General features: G+C 42.6%; 2 protein-coding genes across 2 annotated transcripts; one reads left to right on the top strand and one right to left on the bottom strand.

Annotated features, from left to right (window-relative positions):
- Window positions 1–572: 572 nt before the first annotated feature.
- Window positions 573–5,661, top strand: adoa (2-aminoethanethiol (cysteamine) dioxygenase a). The gene is made up of 2 exons (XM_080872206.1): window positions 573–1,269; window positions 3,669–5,661. Exons 1-2 carry the CDS (start codon window positions 934–936, stop codon window positions 4,122–4,124), a joined length of 792 nt encoding a protein of 263 aa, XP_080728332.1. The 5' UTR covers window positions 573–933; the 3' UTR covers window positions 4,125–5,661.
- Window positions 5,662–15,449: 9,788 nt separating this feature from the next.
- egr2b (early growth response 2b) lies at window positions 15,450–18,166 on the bottom strand. Its single transcript, XM_080873191.1, has 2 exons — window positions 17,805–18,166; window positions 15,450–17,511 (listed from the first exon to the last, which is right to left on the bottom strand). The coding sequence occupies exons 1-2, from the start codon at window positions 17,968–17,970 to the stop codon at window positions 16,337–16,339; spliced, it is 1,341 nt and encodes a 446-aa protein (XP_080729317.1). The 5' UTR covers window positions 17,971–18,166; the 3' UTR covers window positions 15,450–16,336.
- Window positions 18,167–20,408: the final 2,242 nt, after the last annotated feature.

Below are 20,408 nucleotides of genomic sequence, written 5' to 3'. Positions count from 1 at the left end.
AGGACCCTGGAGACAGACCATGAACTCGAAGGGGACTTGACATTGGAGACAGAGGGGGACGACAAAGAGGACCAAAACTGAATATCATAAAACCAATAAGAAGATCCAAAATATAAACAGACAACAAACAGAGGATATAATAATGAATCACACACACTCACAAACAGCTCAAAACATTGGGTCAGAAATGCAGAAACCCTCATCCTATCTGCTTGAAGCGTCTACAGGTGCATTTCACTGTTAGTGCTTTATGTCAAAAAATGGCAAAGCTTCACACATCTGTTGTGTAAAATCCTTATGGTCGTGGTGTGTGTGGGCGTGGATGGGTGTGAAAAGTTAAAGAGAAAAGAAAGCCTCAGCAGAAGGAAAGAAACGGAGACGGAGGATGTGATGCGGGGGAGGGCCACAGAGAGTTCAGTGGCCTGTCTGGCCTTCCCCTCGACAAACTCGGCTGCGTCCTCGGGACCTCTGGGAAATGTAGTGTCACTGACAGACGGAGCTGTTCTTTATTGTTTCGGGCTCATTTGTACACCCGCCAGTCTTCCACAGTTGCACAAAGGTGTGTATTAAACAGGATCCGATGGCGCAGTGGTTCATTGCTCGCGTTAACGCGAAGAAGACCACGATAAAGTGTTCAGGTTAAACTTCACATCCCACGCTGCTTGTTGCTTCATGCGCAGGCTCTTTGAGCGAGGACGAGGAGGCGACACCGCGGAGAATGAGTGGAGGGAGGCTCTGATCTGGGCTTCAAATCAGACATTTTCACTATGAATTGCGTTTGTTTGTTTGATAAAAGTCGCACTTTTTGAACTGGCCGAGCCTACAGTACATCTGCTCACACTGCAGGATTTATGTGGCACTTCAACAAAGGTGGTGGAAATCCTGGCAGAGAGACGCCGAGAAGTTCTTTGCTTTTGTAATTTTGGGGACAGCATGCCGCGAGACAACAAAACTCCTCTCATCCAGAAAATAGCGAAACAAGCCTATACGACGTTCAGAGGCTTGCAGTCGTCTGCCAACGGCGACGTTAAAGTCGTTGAGGACAAACTTAATGGGCTAATCTCCTTAGTAACTGCCGTCAGGGCTTCCGACGTGAAAATTGCTCCTCGGAAAACCAACTCGAGCTCCGGGGCAGCGGAGCTCCAGAGCCCCCCGGTCACCTACATGCACATTTGCGAGACGGAGGTGTTCAGTATGGGTGTGTTCCTGCTGAGGAGCGGCGCGTCCATACCGCTTCACGATCACCCGGGGATGAACGGGATGCTCAAGGTTTTTACACCTCTGTGTTCAGCTAACGCCATTTAAGCTAACTAGTTGAAGCCTTAACTAGCTGGACGTGTGCGTAACATACCTTTAACTTTCCACTCGAACTCACGTAGGGTCAGCAGGCTAAATAACTACGGTTAGCCCACACCTTTAAATACTTGATGGGTGGAGTCATTTATGTCCTTTTTCCAACATGGATGCTGCGTTACACCGTTTGGTGCCTTTCTGATACAGTCAGTTGTGGGCCTATTGTAAAGAAATGTAATTGGTGGCTGTGGTCACAGCATTTGTAACAAGGAACATAGAAATGGAAGTATTTTACTGACAGACAGAAATACATCTGGTGCTGGAGCCAAAGCTCTTCCAGGTCAGACTTCAGATTTGGTGAGTGTGATCACCTATATACAAGCAGACGTTTTGCTCTTCTGCTGGTCTGGAGCGTTCAGGTGTGCACTAACACACAAGTTCACCTCGTAGTCAGACCATGCAAAGCTCAGGTGTGAAAAACCCAAGAGCTCCATCTCAGATTGTGCAGGCCTCAGTTAATAAGTTATATGATACAGTTCATGTCAGTACAATTGGGGAAAAGTATGGCTTTTTTGTATGATTGCCGGAGAACATGGCACTACAGATAAGTCGTGTGTGAATAAACCACAATGTCCTTTGGACAGACTAGTTAAAGTAGTGATGTCTGCTAGAATGCACAGTGCTACGTTCAGTGAAAACAAAACACAACACATCTGATGTTGCAGCCAGAGGACCTCGGTGCAACCAAAGCACAGCTAGAGCTATCTGTCTGATAGCTAAAGCTTGACCAAAATTGCGTCATACAGACACTGTAATAAATGATATTTTACACAGACTGTGTATCTACTGTATGCAGACATACATCGTGTGGAAGGAGAAAAATCATAATGTATTACTTTAACATTTTGAGGTATTTGGTAGGAGACAAAAATCAGCATCTGCTGTACAAATCTACCAAATCAAATATTTGTGAATAAGGGAGCAGCCAAAAGTAGCTGTTGCTTGTTAAATACTCAGTATGAAGATTGTTTTTAGTTTGGGTTTGTGGTTGTCTTCTACTAGAAGTGTCAGAGTGCACTAATTTGTTTGTTATAAACGCTTTTAAACCAAAAAAGCCAATTGCAAGTTGTTCAGCTCCTGTGCCTGCCACACCAGTGATCACCCCTCCACCACAGTTGGTATGAGGTGCTGATGTGGTGTCTTTGGTTTTCTCCAGTGTGGTGGTGTATCTTATAGCTAAACATCTCCATTTTGGTCTTATCTGTCCAAAGGATGTTGTTCCAGACATCGTGTGGTGTGTTCAGATGTGCTGACATTTTCATAATAGCGAGATGGGGCTTTCTCCTGGCAACTCTTAGAATTAGTCAATACTTGTTCAGTCTATTTCTAATTGTACTGTCATGAACTAGCATTTAGCATATTAACGCAGGCCTGTAGAAGCCGAGATGTTTCTCTTGGGATTTTTGCACTTTCTCTGAGGATTGCATCGTCTGATCTTGGAGTAAGTTTAGTGAGACATCCACTCCCAGGAAGATTGTGTTATTAATGCGATCGCGATGCGGGGCGATCGTGGCTCAAGAGTTGGGAGTTCGCCTTGTAATCGGAAGGTTGCCGGTTCGAGCCCCGGCTCGGACAGTCTCGGTCGTTGTGTCCTTGGGCAAGACAATTCCCCCGTTGCCTACTGGTGGTGGTCAGAGGGCCCGGTGGCGCCAGTGTCCGGCAGCCTCGCCTCTGTCAGTGCGCCCCAGGGTGGCTGTGGCTACAATGTAGCTGCCATCACCAGTGTGTGACTGTGTGTGTGAATGGGTGGATGACTGGATGTGTAAAGCGCTTTGGGGTCCTTAGGGACTAGAAAAGCGCTATACAAATACAGGCCATTTACCATTTAATGCACATCTGAATGCTCCAGACTAATATACTGCCAAACTGTCTGCATGTATAGAGGTGTGCACACGCAGGAGCTCCTGGCTGCTACTGACCTTGTACCCTGTACCCATAGAAGCAGTAAGGACAAAAACACGGCTGGACACGGATCCATTCCAGCCAAAGTAATCAAAATAACTGAGTACATGTAAAAATGACCTAATACATGTAATTGATTACAATTAGCTGTCGCACCTGTAGAATATGAGCTTCTGTTCACACATGTGACTAAACAGTTATAATAGTTACATGAATAGTTATTTTAAACTGGTTGGATTCCCAGCATGGACCTGGCTTTTAAGTATAGTCCCCACATTGTTAAGGTCGGGGCTTTAGGAAAGCTATCCAGAAGCTGAATGTTCTTAACTTCTGGCTAAAGCTATTTGCATATCTCTTTGTCAGCAAGTAACTAGTTTCCATTCTTGCTAACTTTTTCCTGTCCTGTGGTCCAGGTTCTCTATGGAAAGGTGAACGTCCGCTGCTTTGACAAGCTGGAGCAAAACCTGGCTGTAACCACAGTCCCACCCGTATTTGACCCCCCGGTACCCCCACTGCAGATGACCTCCGTGTGGCGTGCCGTGCTCCGCTCAGTGGTTGAGTACTCAGAGAACAGCGGGCCATGTCTCCTCACTCCTGTGCGGGATAACCTTCACCAGATCTACGCAGTCGATGGGCCCGCCGCCTTCCTGGACATCCTGGCTCCTCCGTACAATTCAGATGATGGGCGAGACTGTCACTATTACAAAGTCCTGCAAAGTGCACTGGAAGATGAAACCGATGCAAAAGGTCACCAGGAACAGCAGGGAGAGAAGGGGAAGGAAGAGGAGGTGTGGCTCTTAGAAATCCCTCAGCCGGAGGATTTCTGGTGTGGTGGGGAATCATACCCAGGGCCTGCAGTCTCTGTGTAATAGAAGCCTGCGCTCGAAAGCAAACACACTACAAAGCATTACAGACTTGTTTGTTCTGCCATCTTCCAGAAGGAAAACCAAAAATTGAGTCATAATCACCTGGAAGTTACCTGGACTGACTGCCTTGCTCTTGGTTAAGGATAATATATTAGTGCAGAGGTATACACAGGCTTAAACTGACTTAAAGCCCTCCTGGAGTCAGGACAACTGAACAGCCTTCCACAAATATCCCTGTGATCCCGGGGAATTCTCATTCCTAATATGGTGTTTTCCTTCAGATCATTATGTGGCCGTGTACACTGATGAATGTTATTAGCAACACTTTGTGAATGGTGGGGTATCATTAGGATCTCTGCTGTGCTGCTTGTTGTTGGTCTCTGCTGCAGAGAGCCTCCACATTGCCAAAGCCTGCAGCTCTCCTGTCTGCCTTATATGTGAATAATGAATGTACACTTATGAAGAAGGCCATGTACCCACTCACTGCACACATTATATTTACGCTTTCTTTTTATTCTTTTCACTTATCCATGACATGCTTCCTAAACAGGTTTGGTCAGTTATTAGAGGAAAGAAAAAAGCCGTTTTTACAAAGATGGCTATGGCTAAGTGCTGGAAATGGAAGATGTATTGGATAACTTTAATATTTTAACCATTTTCACTGTCTTTGACGTGAATCCTACGTATGTCACCTGAGCTTATGCCTGGAATTCCCTGCGGCCTACGTTTGACTCCACACACATTTGTGTCAGTATGACCATGATGCTGTTACTTTGATGATGAATGTATGTGGAGCAATAAAACAGATGAAGATGCTCACAAATAAAAAATGTCTTTTATCGTTAATAGAGTTTAAAATCTGACGAAAGTTACTATATTTTGGGAGGAGGGTGGGTGCTGAGTTACTCAGCAGAAACCTGCCTGGCCCTGTCAGTGACCTGCACCACTGACAGTCAGAGTGTAGTCTGCAGTGCTGATCCTGAGGGAAAGTGCTGTCAGCTGTTGATGGGCTGTTTTGACCCAATCAACATATTGTATTTTTCCAGAATGCCTGCAGAAACTCGTACTGTCCTGGGTCAGTGACCAGGTGTTTTGAGTTGTTGTATCGTTATTGAACTTTGATTTTGTCTTTGTTTATCTTTTCTCGTTTTGGTTTCTGTTTCTGTGTTCCATGGTTGCTGTTCCCTCCTAGTCAAGTTATGTTTCCTGTTTTACTTTGAAAGTCTGTGTCCTATCTAAATGTATTGAGTTTTGCTTCCTGTCTCGTCTTGTCAATAACTCCCAGCTGTGTCCTCCTTCTATGTCTCATTCCCTCGTTATCCCTCTGTGTATTTAAGCCTTGTGTTTGCCTCTGTTAGTTGCTGGTTTGCCTGTGTGATCTCCCTCCTTTGTCTTATGGTTTCCCTCCGTGTCTCCCTGCGTCTCTGGTTTTGGCTTCAGGTTTGTTTTGTTAGTTTTATTCTCGCCTTGCTGTTTCTGTTTGTTTTCTCCTACCTCTTAAAATAAAGCTCACTCGCATCAAAAGTTGCTTCCTGGGTCCTACTTCCAACCTCCACTCGTCTGCCACTGCCGACGTGACACGTACAGTATTTTGCAATATTCACAAGCCACTCCTGATTTTTCTTATTCTGCTAGGGAAAGTAGAAGCATATGGAAAATAAATAGAAATACAGTGTATAAACAAAAATAATCGCCTTTATTCTTCATCATGGTCTGAACTCTTCTAGCGAAGCTTTCTAGTAATTTCTCTGAGTAGTCTTCAGGAATAGTTCTCCAGACTCTTTGAAGGATATTTCTTCTTTGGATGCCTTTTTGCTCTCTGTCATCCCATGATTCTGAGGTTCAATTATGTCGCACAAAATCATAACAACAGTTGCCTAACGGTGCTTAAATTGTAAGTTAAAGACTACAATAAGACAAAACAGTAAAAATGAGCGATGAGATGACCCGCGTTGGGAACAGTGGAACACCATTTTTGTTTCCCTTTTTGTTCTTCGTGACAGCCAACCTTACACTGAGAGCACTACACAGATTCTACATTCCAGCAATATCCACAAATATTATAGACATATAATAATAAACACCAATAAATAGAATGTTTCTATATTTTAATATAAAGCTACAAATTTAAAAGTCCACTATAGATAACCTTTTGATAAAGGTGCATGGTGAACAGTGTGCATTAGACTGTGGAACAGTGAGAAATGCTGACAGTAATGTTAAAGTCTCTACACCCACCCACTGGCGTTAGCGAGTCGCGTGCCCTGTGGGAGGAATGATCTCCTTGGTCTGTCCGTGGAGCAGGAAACCAACTGCAGGCTGTTAGTGATGCTGCTCCGCTTACTGCCCGCTGGTCTGTTAGGCTCTTCAGCGCTATGCAAACAGAGGAGGCTGCCTTCCTCACCATTCTGTCCAGATTCAAAGTGTCCCTCTTCTCTGTGCAGCCCCTGAAGACCATCACTAACTCTCTGGTTTTGTTGGTGTTAAAATGCAAGTAGTTGGATTGACAGCGTTCAAGAAAATCTTGGATCAGTGTCTTGTACTCCTCGTTGTATAAATTGTCTTGTTTAAATAATTGTCTGTCAGAAATCAAACAATGGTTAAATGACAATTTCCTTCAGTTAAATGCAGATAAACCAGAAACCTTGATTATTGCACCTGATCACATGCTCTCAGAAATTAGGCAGTATCAGTTTTTTAGACCCTTCATTTCAGTCGAGTCTCAGAAACTTAGGTGTTGTATTTGACAGTTCGATGTCTCTTGAGAAACACTCTAAACAACTTGTCCGGAACAGTTTTTATCATCTAAGAAACATTTCTAAACTCAGGCTACTGGTGTCAAAGGCAGAACTTGAGATGATGATTCATGCTTTTATCTCTTCTCGTTTGGATTATTGTAACGGTCTTTTTACGTGTCTCAACAAACCAGCTCTGGATCGCCTTCAGTCTGTACAGAATGCAGCGGCAAGACTTTTAACTGGTACAAACAAGAGGTCACACATTATTCCAGTTTTGGCTTCTCTTCATTGGTTGCCTGTAAATTTTAGGGTTCATTTTAAAATTTTCGTTGTAACTTTTAGAGCTCTGCACGGTGAAGCTCCCCAGTATATCTCTGACCTGTTGAAACCTCATGCTTCATCCCGAGCACTTAGGTCTTCAAGTCAGAGGCTACTGGTGGTCCCACGTACTAGGTTTAAAACATGTGGGGATCGGGCTTTTCAGGCACCGAGGCTGTGGAACTCTCTGCCGTTGCCTTTACGCTGTCTAGACTCCACTGACTCCTTTAAAAAGCAGCTGAAGACATTTTTATACAAACGGGCTTTTAATTCATTTTGACTTGTATGTCTGATCTTATTGTGAAGCACTTTGTGATTTTTATCTGTGAAATGTGCTATTTAAATAAATTTTACTTACTTACTTACTCGTCGTACTCCTGGAGCTGACAGTAACAGTAATATAGTGTACAGATTCCCAAAAGGAGGGCCTGATACAATCTAGTGATGGCTAAAGGTTACTTTGTGTCTAATAAACGATCACGTTTTCTTTGCTATAGTCAGCAGCTTCACTGACGTAATCTGAACACAAAGCAGTGGAATATTTCTCTGTGCACTTAGAGCCCAAGAGCCCCATTGTGTAAACTAAAAAGCTTTGTCCTTAATTACTATTAACATAAATATTAAAACATAACAGAGCAAACAAAAGTTTCTAAAAGACTAAAACGGAGACAAGAGCCTCTAAAGAAGATGTTACTGTAAAACTAGTCCCCTGTGATCGGAGATACATCCATGTTATAAATAAAAAGATGAACTGGTTTATCGATAGTAACTGAAACACGCACACATTCAACAGAAACTTTAACAACTCGACAACTTGTAAGGATGAACCAGTTAACCGATTAACAGTGTCACCTAGCCACTGTCAAGTTATATCTCAGAAAACAGATATAGCATCTCCCATGAGGAGGCTTTAGAAGCGACTGGAGATTAAAAGAGGAAAAGAATCGTTTGTATTGGCATCTCTGACTTATAAATTGTTTATTGAGCAGTTGTTTCCTTTTTTGGTTAAAGTCGATTGAAGGAAGTGTTTTCAGAAAGAAGCCAACAAGTATGACTAACGTTGTTATGACTCTGACTCTAAAACCCAAATAAGGAAAGGGATCGAACTGTTGTTCACATCACTCTTGGATTAGGGTGAAGTTTTGTAAACTGTTGAAGAAGAATCAAATGATGTGTTTCAGTTTAATCTGAATATATTATACTTTTATAAGCAGTTTTTAAAGCAAAGCCTTTTATTTGGAAATACAGGAGCACACTTCACAAAAATAAAAAAAGAATAATGGTTTTATGCATTTTAGTATATTAATATATATTTTTTATCATATTTTTATATGTCATAATAGTGGGTGAAAAATTCACACTGCATCTCACTTGTTACCTTCCTGCTGCTTTTTCCACATCTCACAAACACTTTGTTTAATGTCAAAGGAGATTACCAACTGCCAGGGAAAAATCGCTACTGAGGGTTTGAACTGTGACTGTGATTGTTGGAGTCACTATCAGAGGCTCAGATAGGCCAGCAACTTATCAGCCATACGCCCTGAAAATGCCGAAACCATTTTGGCAGCAATAAAATAAAATAAATAAAATAGTAGCTGCCTGTAAAAACTTTCCTGTAAAAATTTCTTGAATGATTTTTACATAGTCTACTGCACCATTAGGCACCTGCAAACACAGGTGGATAATTATTGAAATTTTGTGCTTGATCTACTTTTAGAAAAAATAATAATTAAAAATATTACATAGATATTTCATTTAATGTTTTCATTAATATTTTAATTGGTTGTGATTCTGAGGTAATGTCTGTGAAGGTTCTCATCCAGGTCATCGTAGTCTAAGGAGCTTGGAAAGAAAAGCATCTGAACTTCTTTAAGTTGCTTGAAGACGTTTCACCTCTCATCCGAGAAAGTTCTTCAGTTCTAAGGTCAAATGGTGGAGAGTCCCACATTTAAGCTCTGTGGGAGTGCCACGGGGGAGCCCATGGCACAGCCATGTTTTTGTCTGTAGAAGCCTTCGTTGTACTTAAATATGTAGTGGTGAGGCAGAGGTCTAACAGTGTGCAGATCTGATCGGGTGTGAAGTTGGTCCTGTCCTCCAAGGAGCTGTCTTCTTGTAGTCGTTTTCTGACAGTCTCCACAGCCTCCGTGGTGGGTATGCAAGTGAAGAGAGAGAATACATCAAAGGACACCATGGTTTCATCTGGATCCAGGGTAAGTTTCTGGACCTTGTCGGTGAAGTTGGTGGAGTTCTTGATGTGGTGTAGGGTGTTCCCCACAAGAGGTGCCAGGATGGTAGCAAGGTGTTTAGCAATGTTGTAAGTGGCTGAGTTTATGCTACTGACTATGGGTCTGAGTGGGACAGCTTCCTTGTGGATCTTAGGAAGTCCACAAATGCAGAGTATGGCATCCCCTGGGTAAAGGTGATGATATGTAGGGCGGTCAATGGTTTTGTCCTTTTCAAAGTCTTGAAGGCAAGCTATAACTTTCTTTTTGTAGCTGCTTGTGGGGTCTCGCTTTAAGGCTTCGTAGGTATTGTTGTCACTGAGGAGTGTAGTGATCTTTGTGTGGTAACCCGTTGTGTTTAGAACCACGGTGTACCTTCCTTTGTCAGCTGGTAATATGGTGATGTTGTGGTCTTTGCTCAGGAAGCGACGGCCTTCTTTTTCTTGTACTGTGAGGTTAGACGGAGGGACTGGAGCGGGTGGCAGAAACTTTCATCCTGATTTGCTCTGCTTCTGTTTGTGATATTTTATCAGTCCGCATGGCTGTTTCTGTGGCTGTGATGAGGTCCACTATGGACAGCTGTTGAGGAGAAATGGCAAAATTGAGTCCTTTGGCTAACACTTTCAGGTTCAGTGAGAAAAGTTCTTCACCCATTTTTCCTGACTGCTCTCAGGTGTGTGTTCTTCTCTGTGTTGTGTAGGTTCTGACTCCGTAGTAGAGCAGGGAGATATGGCCAAAAATATTTATCACAAAATAAATTTGAAAATTTGCTATAACGATATAACTGACGATATAATTGATGGGAGACAAAATACTTTACAACTCCACAGCTTTATTAGTGAAAAAAAACCCCATCAATGTATTTTCACTTAAACAAGCAGCTGTTTTTTTTTATGTGCATTAAAGTTATATAAAAATGTAACAGTGCAAATGCAAATTCTTTGCTGACAGTTTAACCAAAAGGCATTTCCAGTGGAAACTGGCCGACACATCCTCAGCATAACCATGTATAACATCCACAAAACTTAAAAACAGTTATACACACACAACACAGTAACATTATGTTGAATTTTAAGTGTGCCGTATTTTCCAAACAACACGGTAATAACGACGGCCCGCTAGCATGCGCTACCAAAAAAAGTGCTTTGTTGTGTATCTGACGGACGAAAGCTAAACCAGTTCCACACCAGTGAAGCTGCAGCATTTTTACAAACCAGTTCTGGTTCATGGTTTCACTCAACGATCCGCTTTCACCCTTCTCGTTCTCCGTCGCCGCCATACTTTTTCCGCCATGCGCGTATGAAAACAAAGGCACTGCGCCTGCGCGTTTTATTCTATATTTATATTTATTTTATTCTATATTCTGTATTCTATCGCGATATCTCATTTTCTTATCGTTGCCCAACATTATACCGGTATTACCGTGAACGGTATGATATGGCCCAGCCCTACTCCGTAGTGAATGTTTCCGAAACATTCCTCTCAAAATGTACGACAATATGTCCGTGAAGGTTCTCAGTCATCCTGGTCATCGTAGTCTAAGGAGCTTGGAAAGAAAAGTGTCTGGATTCTGAGGTAATGTTCCTGATGCAATAGAAAGCACTGACTGGTAAACAGCAAACTAAAGAGAGCCACTAGAATGGTTTAAGTTACTCCTGTTAATACAAAAAATATGAACACAGAATTCCATGAATGAAATTAGACACCAGGAGCAAACAAGGAAAAGGAAGAAAATAACACAACAAAATGACAAAGAAAAAGGGAAGGACAGAATAACACATGAAAACAAATGTTGATAGAGATTACACTTCATTTATTCATTTGATCAATTATTAATTCATTTTTTGCAGAGTAAAATACCAGTTTGAAAGCTACTGCATGTGCTGATACAGTGACAGTACAGTGGTTTGCTCAATTGTTGACTGCAGAGGGTCACAGTTAAAAGTTACATTGACAGATTTTTTTAAATGCGAGATTAAGAAGCAGACTAATGATCAGTAGGCAGCAGCTCATGCCAAGAAAGAGGAGGTGGAAAGGTGAGTAGACATGGAGTAGAGATAGTGAAGATGAGCTGAAATACTTGGGCTCAACCATCCAAAGCAATGGGCAGTGAACAGGAGAGCTGAAGAGGAGAGTGCAGACAGGGTGGTGTGGGTGGAGATTAGTTTCAGGGGTAATTTGTAACAAAAGAAAGCAGCAAGAAGGAAAGGGAAGATTTACAAGATAGCAGTGAGACCTGCTATGATGTATGGTGTGGAGACGGTGGCAGAGTTGATGATTTTCACAGCGACTGACCAAGATGGAAAGACTGAGACAATCTGAGAAAATCCCGAATCAAACAGCTCCCTTTGAGCAAAAATCTTCCTTCCCACTTTTAAAAAGAAGAAACTGCCAGTAAAGGCAAACTCATGGAAAGGCAACCATCCTCTGCGACCTGGTGACGGGAGAAAGACTAGACAAAAACCACACTGTAGAGGAGAGATTAGTAATAATTCATGATGTGTAATCACACGGTCAGTGAGGAAGAAACACCCAGTGCATCATGGGGAGCTCCCAGCAGCCTCCACCCACTGCAGCTTAATTAAGGGACCATTCAGAGTCACCTGATCCTGCCACGACTATGTGCTTTATCAAAAAGGCTGGCTTCACTCATTCAATCCCAAATCCAACTTAAAATCATCCAACTCACATACAAGGCCTTGAAAAATCAGGCCCCATCCCATCCAAAAAGCCTTGTAGTACCTTATCAATAGAGCACTTTGCCCTCTGACTGCTGGTTTCCTTGGGGTTCTTACAGTAGTTAAAAGTAGAATGGGAGGCAGAGCCTTCAGTTTCCAGGCCCCTCTTTGGTGGAACGAGCTTTCAGACAGACACACTCTCTACTTTTAAGATTAGGGTTAAAACTTTCCTTTTGGATAGTTAGGACTGGATCAGGTGACATGGATCGCCTCCCTTATTTACGGTGCAAAAGACCTAAACTGCTCCCATGATGCCCTGAGTGTTTCTTCTTCACTCAGTTTTTTCATTTAATATGCATTTATACACCACTCTGCATTTAATCATTTCTTCTGCAGTGCGTCTTTATCCCACCTTCCTACCCTCACCCCCAATCAGTCGTGAGAGATGGCCCCGCCTCCTCCCTCAACCTGGTTCTGCTGGAGGTTTTTTCCTGTTAAAAGCAAGTTTTTTCTTCCCACTCTCACCAAGTGCTTGTTCAGGCGGTTGTCTGTTTGTTGGGGTTTTCTTTGTATTATTAGGGTCTTTACCTTAAAATATAAAGGGCCTTGAGGCGACTGATGTTGTGATTTGGGACTATAAATAAAAGAATAATATAAATTTTTAAAAAATTGAACTGAACTGTTGTAATGAAGCTAGAGTGGGCGTGAACGTTCAAACATCTTTCACTTCAGTTTAGTTTTATTCATATAGTAACAGTTCAGATCAATGTTTTTTATACTGTAGAGTGAAGATAGGACAATATTATAGAGAGAGCCTGATCAGCTGATCACCTGTGAGCAAACACTTGGTGATTGCAGGAAGCAAGAACTCCCTTTTAACAGAAATAGGCCTTTGTCTGAACTAATATCAATTAGGCAACCATCACCATCCTAACGAATTTGTAAAAGTCACTGGGAGCTAATGGTCACACTACTATACTGACCCATGTAGAAGCATATATGCATTTCATGTTGGCTAACATTATATCATAACACAGCAAACTGAATTTACTATAAATAAACCCATAATTATTCTTTTCCTTACATTTCCAAGTAGATGAAATCAAGACTTGAAATATTACTTTTGGCTCTCAGCTTTTGCAGACTTCGGTTTTTAGCTCAAGGTTTCTGGGTTTGTCCTCTAAGAGTGAATCTCAAAAATAATCACAGTACTGTTAGCTTTCATTCATGTACGTATTTGGCTACATACAGCAAAGGAATGTGGGTATGCAACCCATGCAGATGCGTTTGCATGCAGACATGCAACAGATAAATAGACAACAGTTAAATGTTGACGCTCACCACAAAAGAGAAAAGGATGAAAAACACCAACGATCAAAAACGCAGTAAGGGCCAAGAATAGCACAAACAGCAGCCCGAAAACCGGTTGTTCCACGTATTTTTGACGCTGCCCCCTACAGACAGACAGCTAAAGCATACTGTTTGCAAGGCTGTGCGTGTGTCTGTATGCCAGAAAGTGTTTGTCCGTATCACTTTCTCGCATACAACTTTACTGCCAAAGTGGAATCTGCAATCGGGTTTTAGTGAAGTCGCTTTATATCCTTTATTTATCTGCGTAAAATGTGTCATTAAAACGAAGAGCGCAGCAGTAATGGCAACAAATTTAACATCACAGTTTTATCAGGATAAATGGCCAGAACGGACTCGGGTACAAGAGACACTTTCAAAAACAGGTCATTTCTTTATTTCGTCTCAATTCCTGTTGACTACGCTCGATTTATCAAAAAAGAGAAAAAGAAAATGTAAAACAAATATAGAACACTAAGAAATATCGAAATCACTTTTTGCCAGCCGATCGTCTCAGACTGAAAACAAAGAAAGAAAAACGTAGAAGACAAATTGGACAACCCAGTCTCAGGTTAACTTACGTTCAGCTTTACACAGAAACAGGTAGAAAGGACGGTGTGCGGCTGCGGTCTGCTTTTCTGCTTTTGCTTCATATTTTTCTCATTTTTCTGGACTTTCAAGGCAGTCAGGCAGGGGTTGGACATAGTTGCATTTTTCTCATTAGTAAACAGTATTTTTATGGAGTGTGTACAAAATTATTTCGTGAATATAGTCTTAAAACTGTAGTTTTGAGAAAACAGTGCAAAATTTCAACCAATATCTGAACATGCGTAACATTAAAATGACTCTTTAGAAGAATTTCACGGTTTTCATGAAATCGTATATTTTCATTAATAGAAGATTCTTTATTGCCAAGGAAATCCCTTTACTTTGAGAGAAATCGAGTCTATATGCCATCTGAGGGGAACGAGAAACCCGAATAAAATTGTGTTTTCTCTCACTACTTCTCAAAGGCACAGCAAACAGCAGTTTTTCCTTAATACGACCAAAATTCTGAAGCATTTAGTACTCTACATCGCTACATACTGTTTATGATGTGTAATACACACTAAAAAGCCTCAAGTAAAACAGCCATAAATAATTCGGCTCCACCACAAGTGAAAAGAACCACATCCGGGTGTTTATTCATATACAGACATTTGGTAAATGGAAAGGAAACAGGTGACCGCCGTTTTCCCATTGCTGAGAGGCGTTTGCTTCTGATTCACAACAGATAATAATAATAAAAAACACGCACACACACGGAAAAATAAACATTTGAAGATAAATAGGAGACCCATTAAAAAATATTTATTAAAGTTTGTAAAAGTAACAGTTTGAAGGAGCAAATTAAACACAATTTACTTTATATACCAAAGCTTTTTATTATTATTATTATTATTATTATTATTATTATTATTAATACTATTTTTTCTAGAAATGCTGGTGAATAGGAATTCCACACTGATCAATAGACCTGAAGTCGATTAGTCTCCGTGATTCCAAAAATAGTTCTTTAACTATTCAACTAACAAATAACCCCAGAGAGTGAACTTTAGGATTAAATGTCTTTGTTGCAGCACTTGTAAAATGATTTCATTTCATGAATTGTGTGGAAGTATCGTTCGTCTTTGTTGTTGCCTCTCATAAACATATATTTCCTCTTAGATCTAGTTCATTTTTAAAGTAACGAACCGCATCAAAGTGGTGTGAGATGTAGATGTTGTGCGCTTCGCATGTTTTGTCTAAACTTCTAAAGTTTGCGCAAATGCTTTGTTTCACCTTCGCTGCGTCAAAGGACGGACTTGTTCTGCTGCTGTCGGCGAGCGTAAAACAAATCATTTGCATATGATAGCCTGTTTGTAACCTGATGTGACACCTAAATAAAAACTGAGTGGGCAAAAGTCTGAGTCAGAGATGCCATTGGTGACGCAACGTGGGATTTACCCGTTAAAATTTCCAGCGTCAACAGATCTTTTTAGAATGCAAATAAAAAGTATCGTTCACTACTTTCAGCGCAGTGACCCGGTAGGTCTCATAAAAGCAGCTTTCGGGTGCTGCAGATTAGAGCAATGAACCAATCGGACTCTACCGGCTGTGTTTATCATTCTGATCCATTTAATAAGTCTCAAAACACACATCACAACAACAACAGCGACAACAACAAAAAATCAAATCAAATCAAAATGGTCAAGTCGCTATGAGTCAAACATTTACACTCCAACATGGTTTAAACATTAACCACAACTGCTGAACAAATGGAGTTACACGAGACAAAATGCGTACAAAAATAGAATGTCTTCCAACTTTACATATGAAAGGACAAATATACATTGCGATAGAAGCGTCCTTGAATCAGTATGTGTACAAAAAGACACACAGCAAGGCACTAAAGGGAAAATTAAGAGTTCCACAAACATGTTAAGATGAATTCATTGTCAATTTAATAACTTAAAATTGTTTAATTTCTTGGAAACGTTATTGCAGTTATTTCACATTCGCGCACAAAAGCTGGGCTCTTAGTTAAGTGTTGGCTAGATTTTATTTCATAAAGTCCCTTTCACATTACAAATGATCTATTAATTTTGTATGAATTGTATTGGCTTTTTTATTTGTATTTTCAATAGACTGTGCAGTCAAAGTGCATTCGTGTCAGTCTTTCACTCAGTTCTGCGGCAGGAATGGGAGAATGTGCGTATCTGCGCACTACTGCACAAAAGTTCTTGTTTATTCCCATCCTGGTGATTGGACCGCGGTCTTCAGTTCACAATAGCTGAAGAACTGTTCTGATCGTACCCTTCTTTTTTAGGTTTTCTTCTTAGTTTAGTTTTAGTTCACACTGCCTCGGTGACAGCAAAGCTTTCCACGGAAACCTACGAACAGATCCCGTTGGCTGCGCTGATGCCGCCTGATAACCGGTCCAGTCCGGAGCTGCTGGATGAGGAAGAGGAGGAAGAGGAGACAGTGGAGGACTTCCTCTCTTTCTGTCTCAGGTGAATTTTTGTATGTCTCTTTCTCTCGTCGCTCCGAGCAAACTTGCGGCCGCAGAAGTCGCAGGCGAACGGCTTCTCTCCCGTGTGCGTACGGATGTGAGTGGTGAGGTGGTCGCTGCGGCTGAAGTTACGCATGCAGATCCGACACTGGAAGGGCTTGTGTCCAGTGTGGATGCGGATGTGTCTGGTCAGTTCATCCGATCGCGAGAAACGCCGGTCGCAGCCCTCCGCTGGACAGGGGTACGGCCGCTCATGGATTGGTGTCTTGCTGGGTCTGTTCGGGTACTTTCTGGGTCGCAGGATTGGCCGCAGGGGCAGATTCTGTGGGCTGTACGCAGAGGGGAGCCGCGGCGCCCCTCCCTCGGAGGCACCACTACCCGGAGCCCCCAGAGTAAAGTTCCTGATAGTGTTCAGGGGGGTCAGAGGTGGAGGGACACGGAAGGTATCAAGAGGACAAGAGCCAAACGGTTTCCGATCCTGGATGCCTGCCGTGTGCATGTCCCGCTGGCAAGTCGGCTGGAAGAAGCCCGAATAGTCGGGGATGATGGGGAAAAGCCCTGGTGCGTCTGAGCTTCCGGGCTGCTTGGGTGACGAGTAGGAGGGTGGAGGGTAAGAGGCGATGGGGCAGGTAGAGGTGGACAAAAATGCAGAGGGGTCCTGGTATACCTCCCCACAGCCGGAGGTGGAGTAAGGAGGCGGGGGTGAGTACAAGTGGTGGTGGTGCTCTAGCTCTGCCTGGCTCTGAGCCGCCATGGTGCAACTCAAATTACCACTGGAGAAGTGATTGGGAGATCCTGAAGAAGCCGGGGAGGAGGACGCTGAAGAGCAGGGAGGAGGAGGAGGAGGAGGTGGCTGGGCCACGTTGAAGATCCCCGAGACGATGTTGATCACTCCCTCGGGGTTCCAGTTACCTGGATATTGAGAGTCGATGGAGAACTTCCCCATGTAGGTGAAGGTCTGGTTGCGATGGGCTGCAGGCTGCGAGAAGCTGCTGGAATATGAAGAGAGGTCCAAGGAGCGTTTTTCTGCACTCATGTCTGCGCCCATCAAGCCATCTGCGGGGGGAAACAAATCAGAAAGCATGATTCATTAACCTCTTCACACTAGACCGGAAAGTGGGCTTTAAGTGACAGAGAGCAGGTGCATCTGTGTTCCGTTACGCACGGACTGCGCTCCTACCATCCCAAACTTCTTAAGTACAGCACTCCAAAATTTAACAGAAATGTGTCCGTGTTATTCTTTCTTGCAGTCATTTGCGAAATGTTGAAAAAAAAGCAGTTTTTTATTGTTTTGTTTTTGGATGTTGGATGTATAAAATGTTTCACACACACACACACTGTTTTCTTACCTGCTGCCACATTAATCTGGTCGTAATGCGCGCCCAAGTCGTTGTTGGGGAAGATCGCCACAGAGGTCGGCAAACTGGTAGCAATGTCATCCATGGAGTAGACGCTCTCGGCATGCGCGAACCCTCCGAGATTCACCGGCACTTTCTCCAGAGTTTTAGCCGTCATTGTAGAAGGATCGAAGTTAGCGCGTCTCCTTGCCCTCTGTCCTGTTCTTTCTGTTCTTTACCTCAAAGCTGATCACAAATAGGGGATATGTAACCCAGCCACGCAGGGGGTCACCACTGCATGTCTCTGTCAGTCAGCGTGTGTTAAAGGATGAGCTCCGTGTTCTTCATATGCTCTGATGATCGAGTTAAAAGGGTGTAAAGTAACGGGAACGGGGGCCCTGACACTAGTATGTATATATGGGGAACCTTTTCAAAACGTCATTAACCAAATATGGAAGTGGGAGGGGTAGTCGAAGAAGAACGAAGAAGCTGATTGGCCGGAAGGCTCCATGACGCTTTCAAAGGGAATCTCTTGTCAATGGAGAGCCCGTTGCTCCAGGATAGATAAGAGCGACTTTTTCCACCTGCTGCAAAATTGCAACAACCTGCGCAGAACCTGACAGCAAGAGCACACAATAAAAAGCGCATGCAGCCCTCACTGATGCACCTGTCTTATCATCGTTTACACGTTTATTCTCGCGCATATGCTGTTTAATAGCGCTCTGCGATCAAAAGAGGAGGAATTCCGGTCTCAGGCGTAACCCATATAAGGTTGAATCCGGCACGAATGGGCCCACCCTCCATGTTCCATATTTGGGTTAGATTCCGGAAAACGATCATCGGAAAGTGACGAGTTTTACCGAGCTGAGTATTATGAGAGTGAAAGAGGGAGAAAGACACTGAGGCATAACCACAAACAAATGAGACGGACAGAGGGGTGGAATTTACTTCTTTGGTAGACGGGCTGCATGGGCACGGAAATTTCTGACGCTCTCATTTGACTATGCTCTAGGAAAGACTCGATTTAGTTCACCGAGGAGTTAACTATAGTAATTGAGAGATATTTATAGAAAAGGAAAAGGAAGCCAATATTTATAGAGGCAGCGGTTATAGGTTTTGTGAAATAACCACACACACGGACCACGAGTTTACAGTGGTACACATACATACTCTTGCATTTTTATCAGCATAGCGCCATTTTTCAATGAAAATAGCAATTGGGCCAAAATTTAGTTTAAACAACTGGGACGACACAGAGTGTGTTTATTAGTACTCGTGAAAACTGCATGCCCTCCTGTGGCCTCTTTAGGAAGTGTGCCTTCTCTGGCTCTTCCTCTCTCTCGCACACACACGCACAGAATTCACAGACCTGTTCTGATCTTGTAAAGTCCCTTCGTGGGTGGAGAAAGTTGACAGACAGAACGCAGAAAATATCGGGCACCTTTAGTGGAATAAACTTTCCACTGTGTGTGTTGCATTGTACAGATACATTGCACAGTCACTACTGTCTTGCTGTGATCCAAATATAGGCCTGGCAGTGACCTCAGGCTGTGAGACGCTTGAAAATATTCTGTAATCATCTCAAAGAAACCTCGAACTGACCCTGCTGGAAACCAACAAAGAGGCTGATGATGAGCTTACCAGATCATTGATCCATATCTCACTGCTAATATTGGATAAAGAGTGATGTACACTCACAATAATAATGCTTAACACCACTATGAAATCATTCCAACAGGTAGTCAAAACAACAAATCTCATGTATGTTAGGAGAGGGAATTTAACCAGGGAGTTGGTACAGAGAAGCTAATGAGGGAGAAAATAAATAAATAAGAATAAAAGTGCCAGAGTTAGAGGCCTCTATGCTGTATTCACACACAAACACACACAGAAACAGGAGCTGGCCCACTGGTGCAGTAGGGCTATGTTTTAAAAGTATAAACTGATGGAGTCAGTGATAATTAATGATCTCACCCGACTTACTTGACCTACTAATGCTGTTTCACTCAGTGCCCCCGTCATCATCACTGTTGCTGCTACTACAGTTTTCATATTTTTCAACTGCTGCTGGCACCGCTTACACTGGGAGTTATAAATGAATGTACTGTCCAGCCTGCTGCTAGGCTTTGTCATACTGGCTTTTGCCTGTTGTCTAATATGACTTCAGATATAGGCCATTGAAAATCCTTAATAAGCGTTTCAGTTCTCCATATATGGTTATTCAAAGTCAGCACTGTATGTGTCCCAGCCACTGTCTCTGTCAGGTTTTCAATTCCAACCATATTATCGTTCTCACAGCTGCACACTCATCGTCTCTCTCCACCCCACTCACACACTTTAAACAGCCATATATTTGCATGCACACACCCAACTCCCACACAGAGAAAATATGTGGGCTACAAAAGCAAACTGTATCCAGTGTGGGCTTTGTATTGATGACTGTGACAGTTAAACAGACAAGGAAATTATTGTATATTCTTGCATATTAAACTTGTGACAGTGATATAACCTGAGTGGTAAAGTCTATAAGTTATCTAACAGGAAGATAATGACAGTATGATATAATCAGAAAGGTATACGGTCCACAAGCTCAAATCTCATAAATAAAAGCAGTTG

Source organism: Rhamphochromis sp. 'chilingali' (genome assembly GCF_963969265.1).
Source record: "Rhamphochromis sp. 'chilingali' genome assembly, chromosome: 22".
Lineage (NCBI taxonomy): Eukaryota > Metazoa > Chordata > Actinopteri > Cichliformes > Cichlidae > Rhamphochromis > Rhamphochromis sp. 'chilingali'.
This window is presented reverse-complemented; position numbering and strand designations above follow the sequence as displayed.

Excerpts from the sequence above, each read along its gene's own strand:
- adoa (XM_080872206.1), top strand. The coding sequence starts at position 934 with ATGCCGCGAGACAACAAAACTCCTCTCATCCAGAAAATAGCGAAACAA. Across the intron at positions 1,270-3,668 it reads GGATGAACGGGATGCTCAAG|GTTCTCTATGGAAAGGTGAA; the intron begins GTTTTTACACCT and ends CCTGTGGTCCAG.
- egr2b (XM_080873191.1), bottom strand. The coding sequence starts at position 17,970 with ATGACGGCTAAAACTCTGGAGAAAGTGCCGGTGAATCTCGGAGGGTTC. Across the intron at positions 17,512-17,804 it reads CCAGATTAATGTGGCAGCAG|ATGGCTTGATGGGCGCAGAC; the intron begins GTAAGAAAACAG and ends TTCCCCCCGCAG.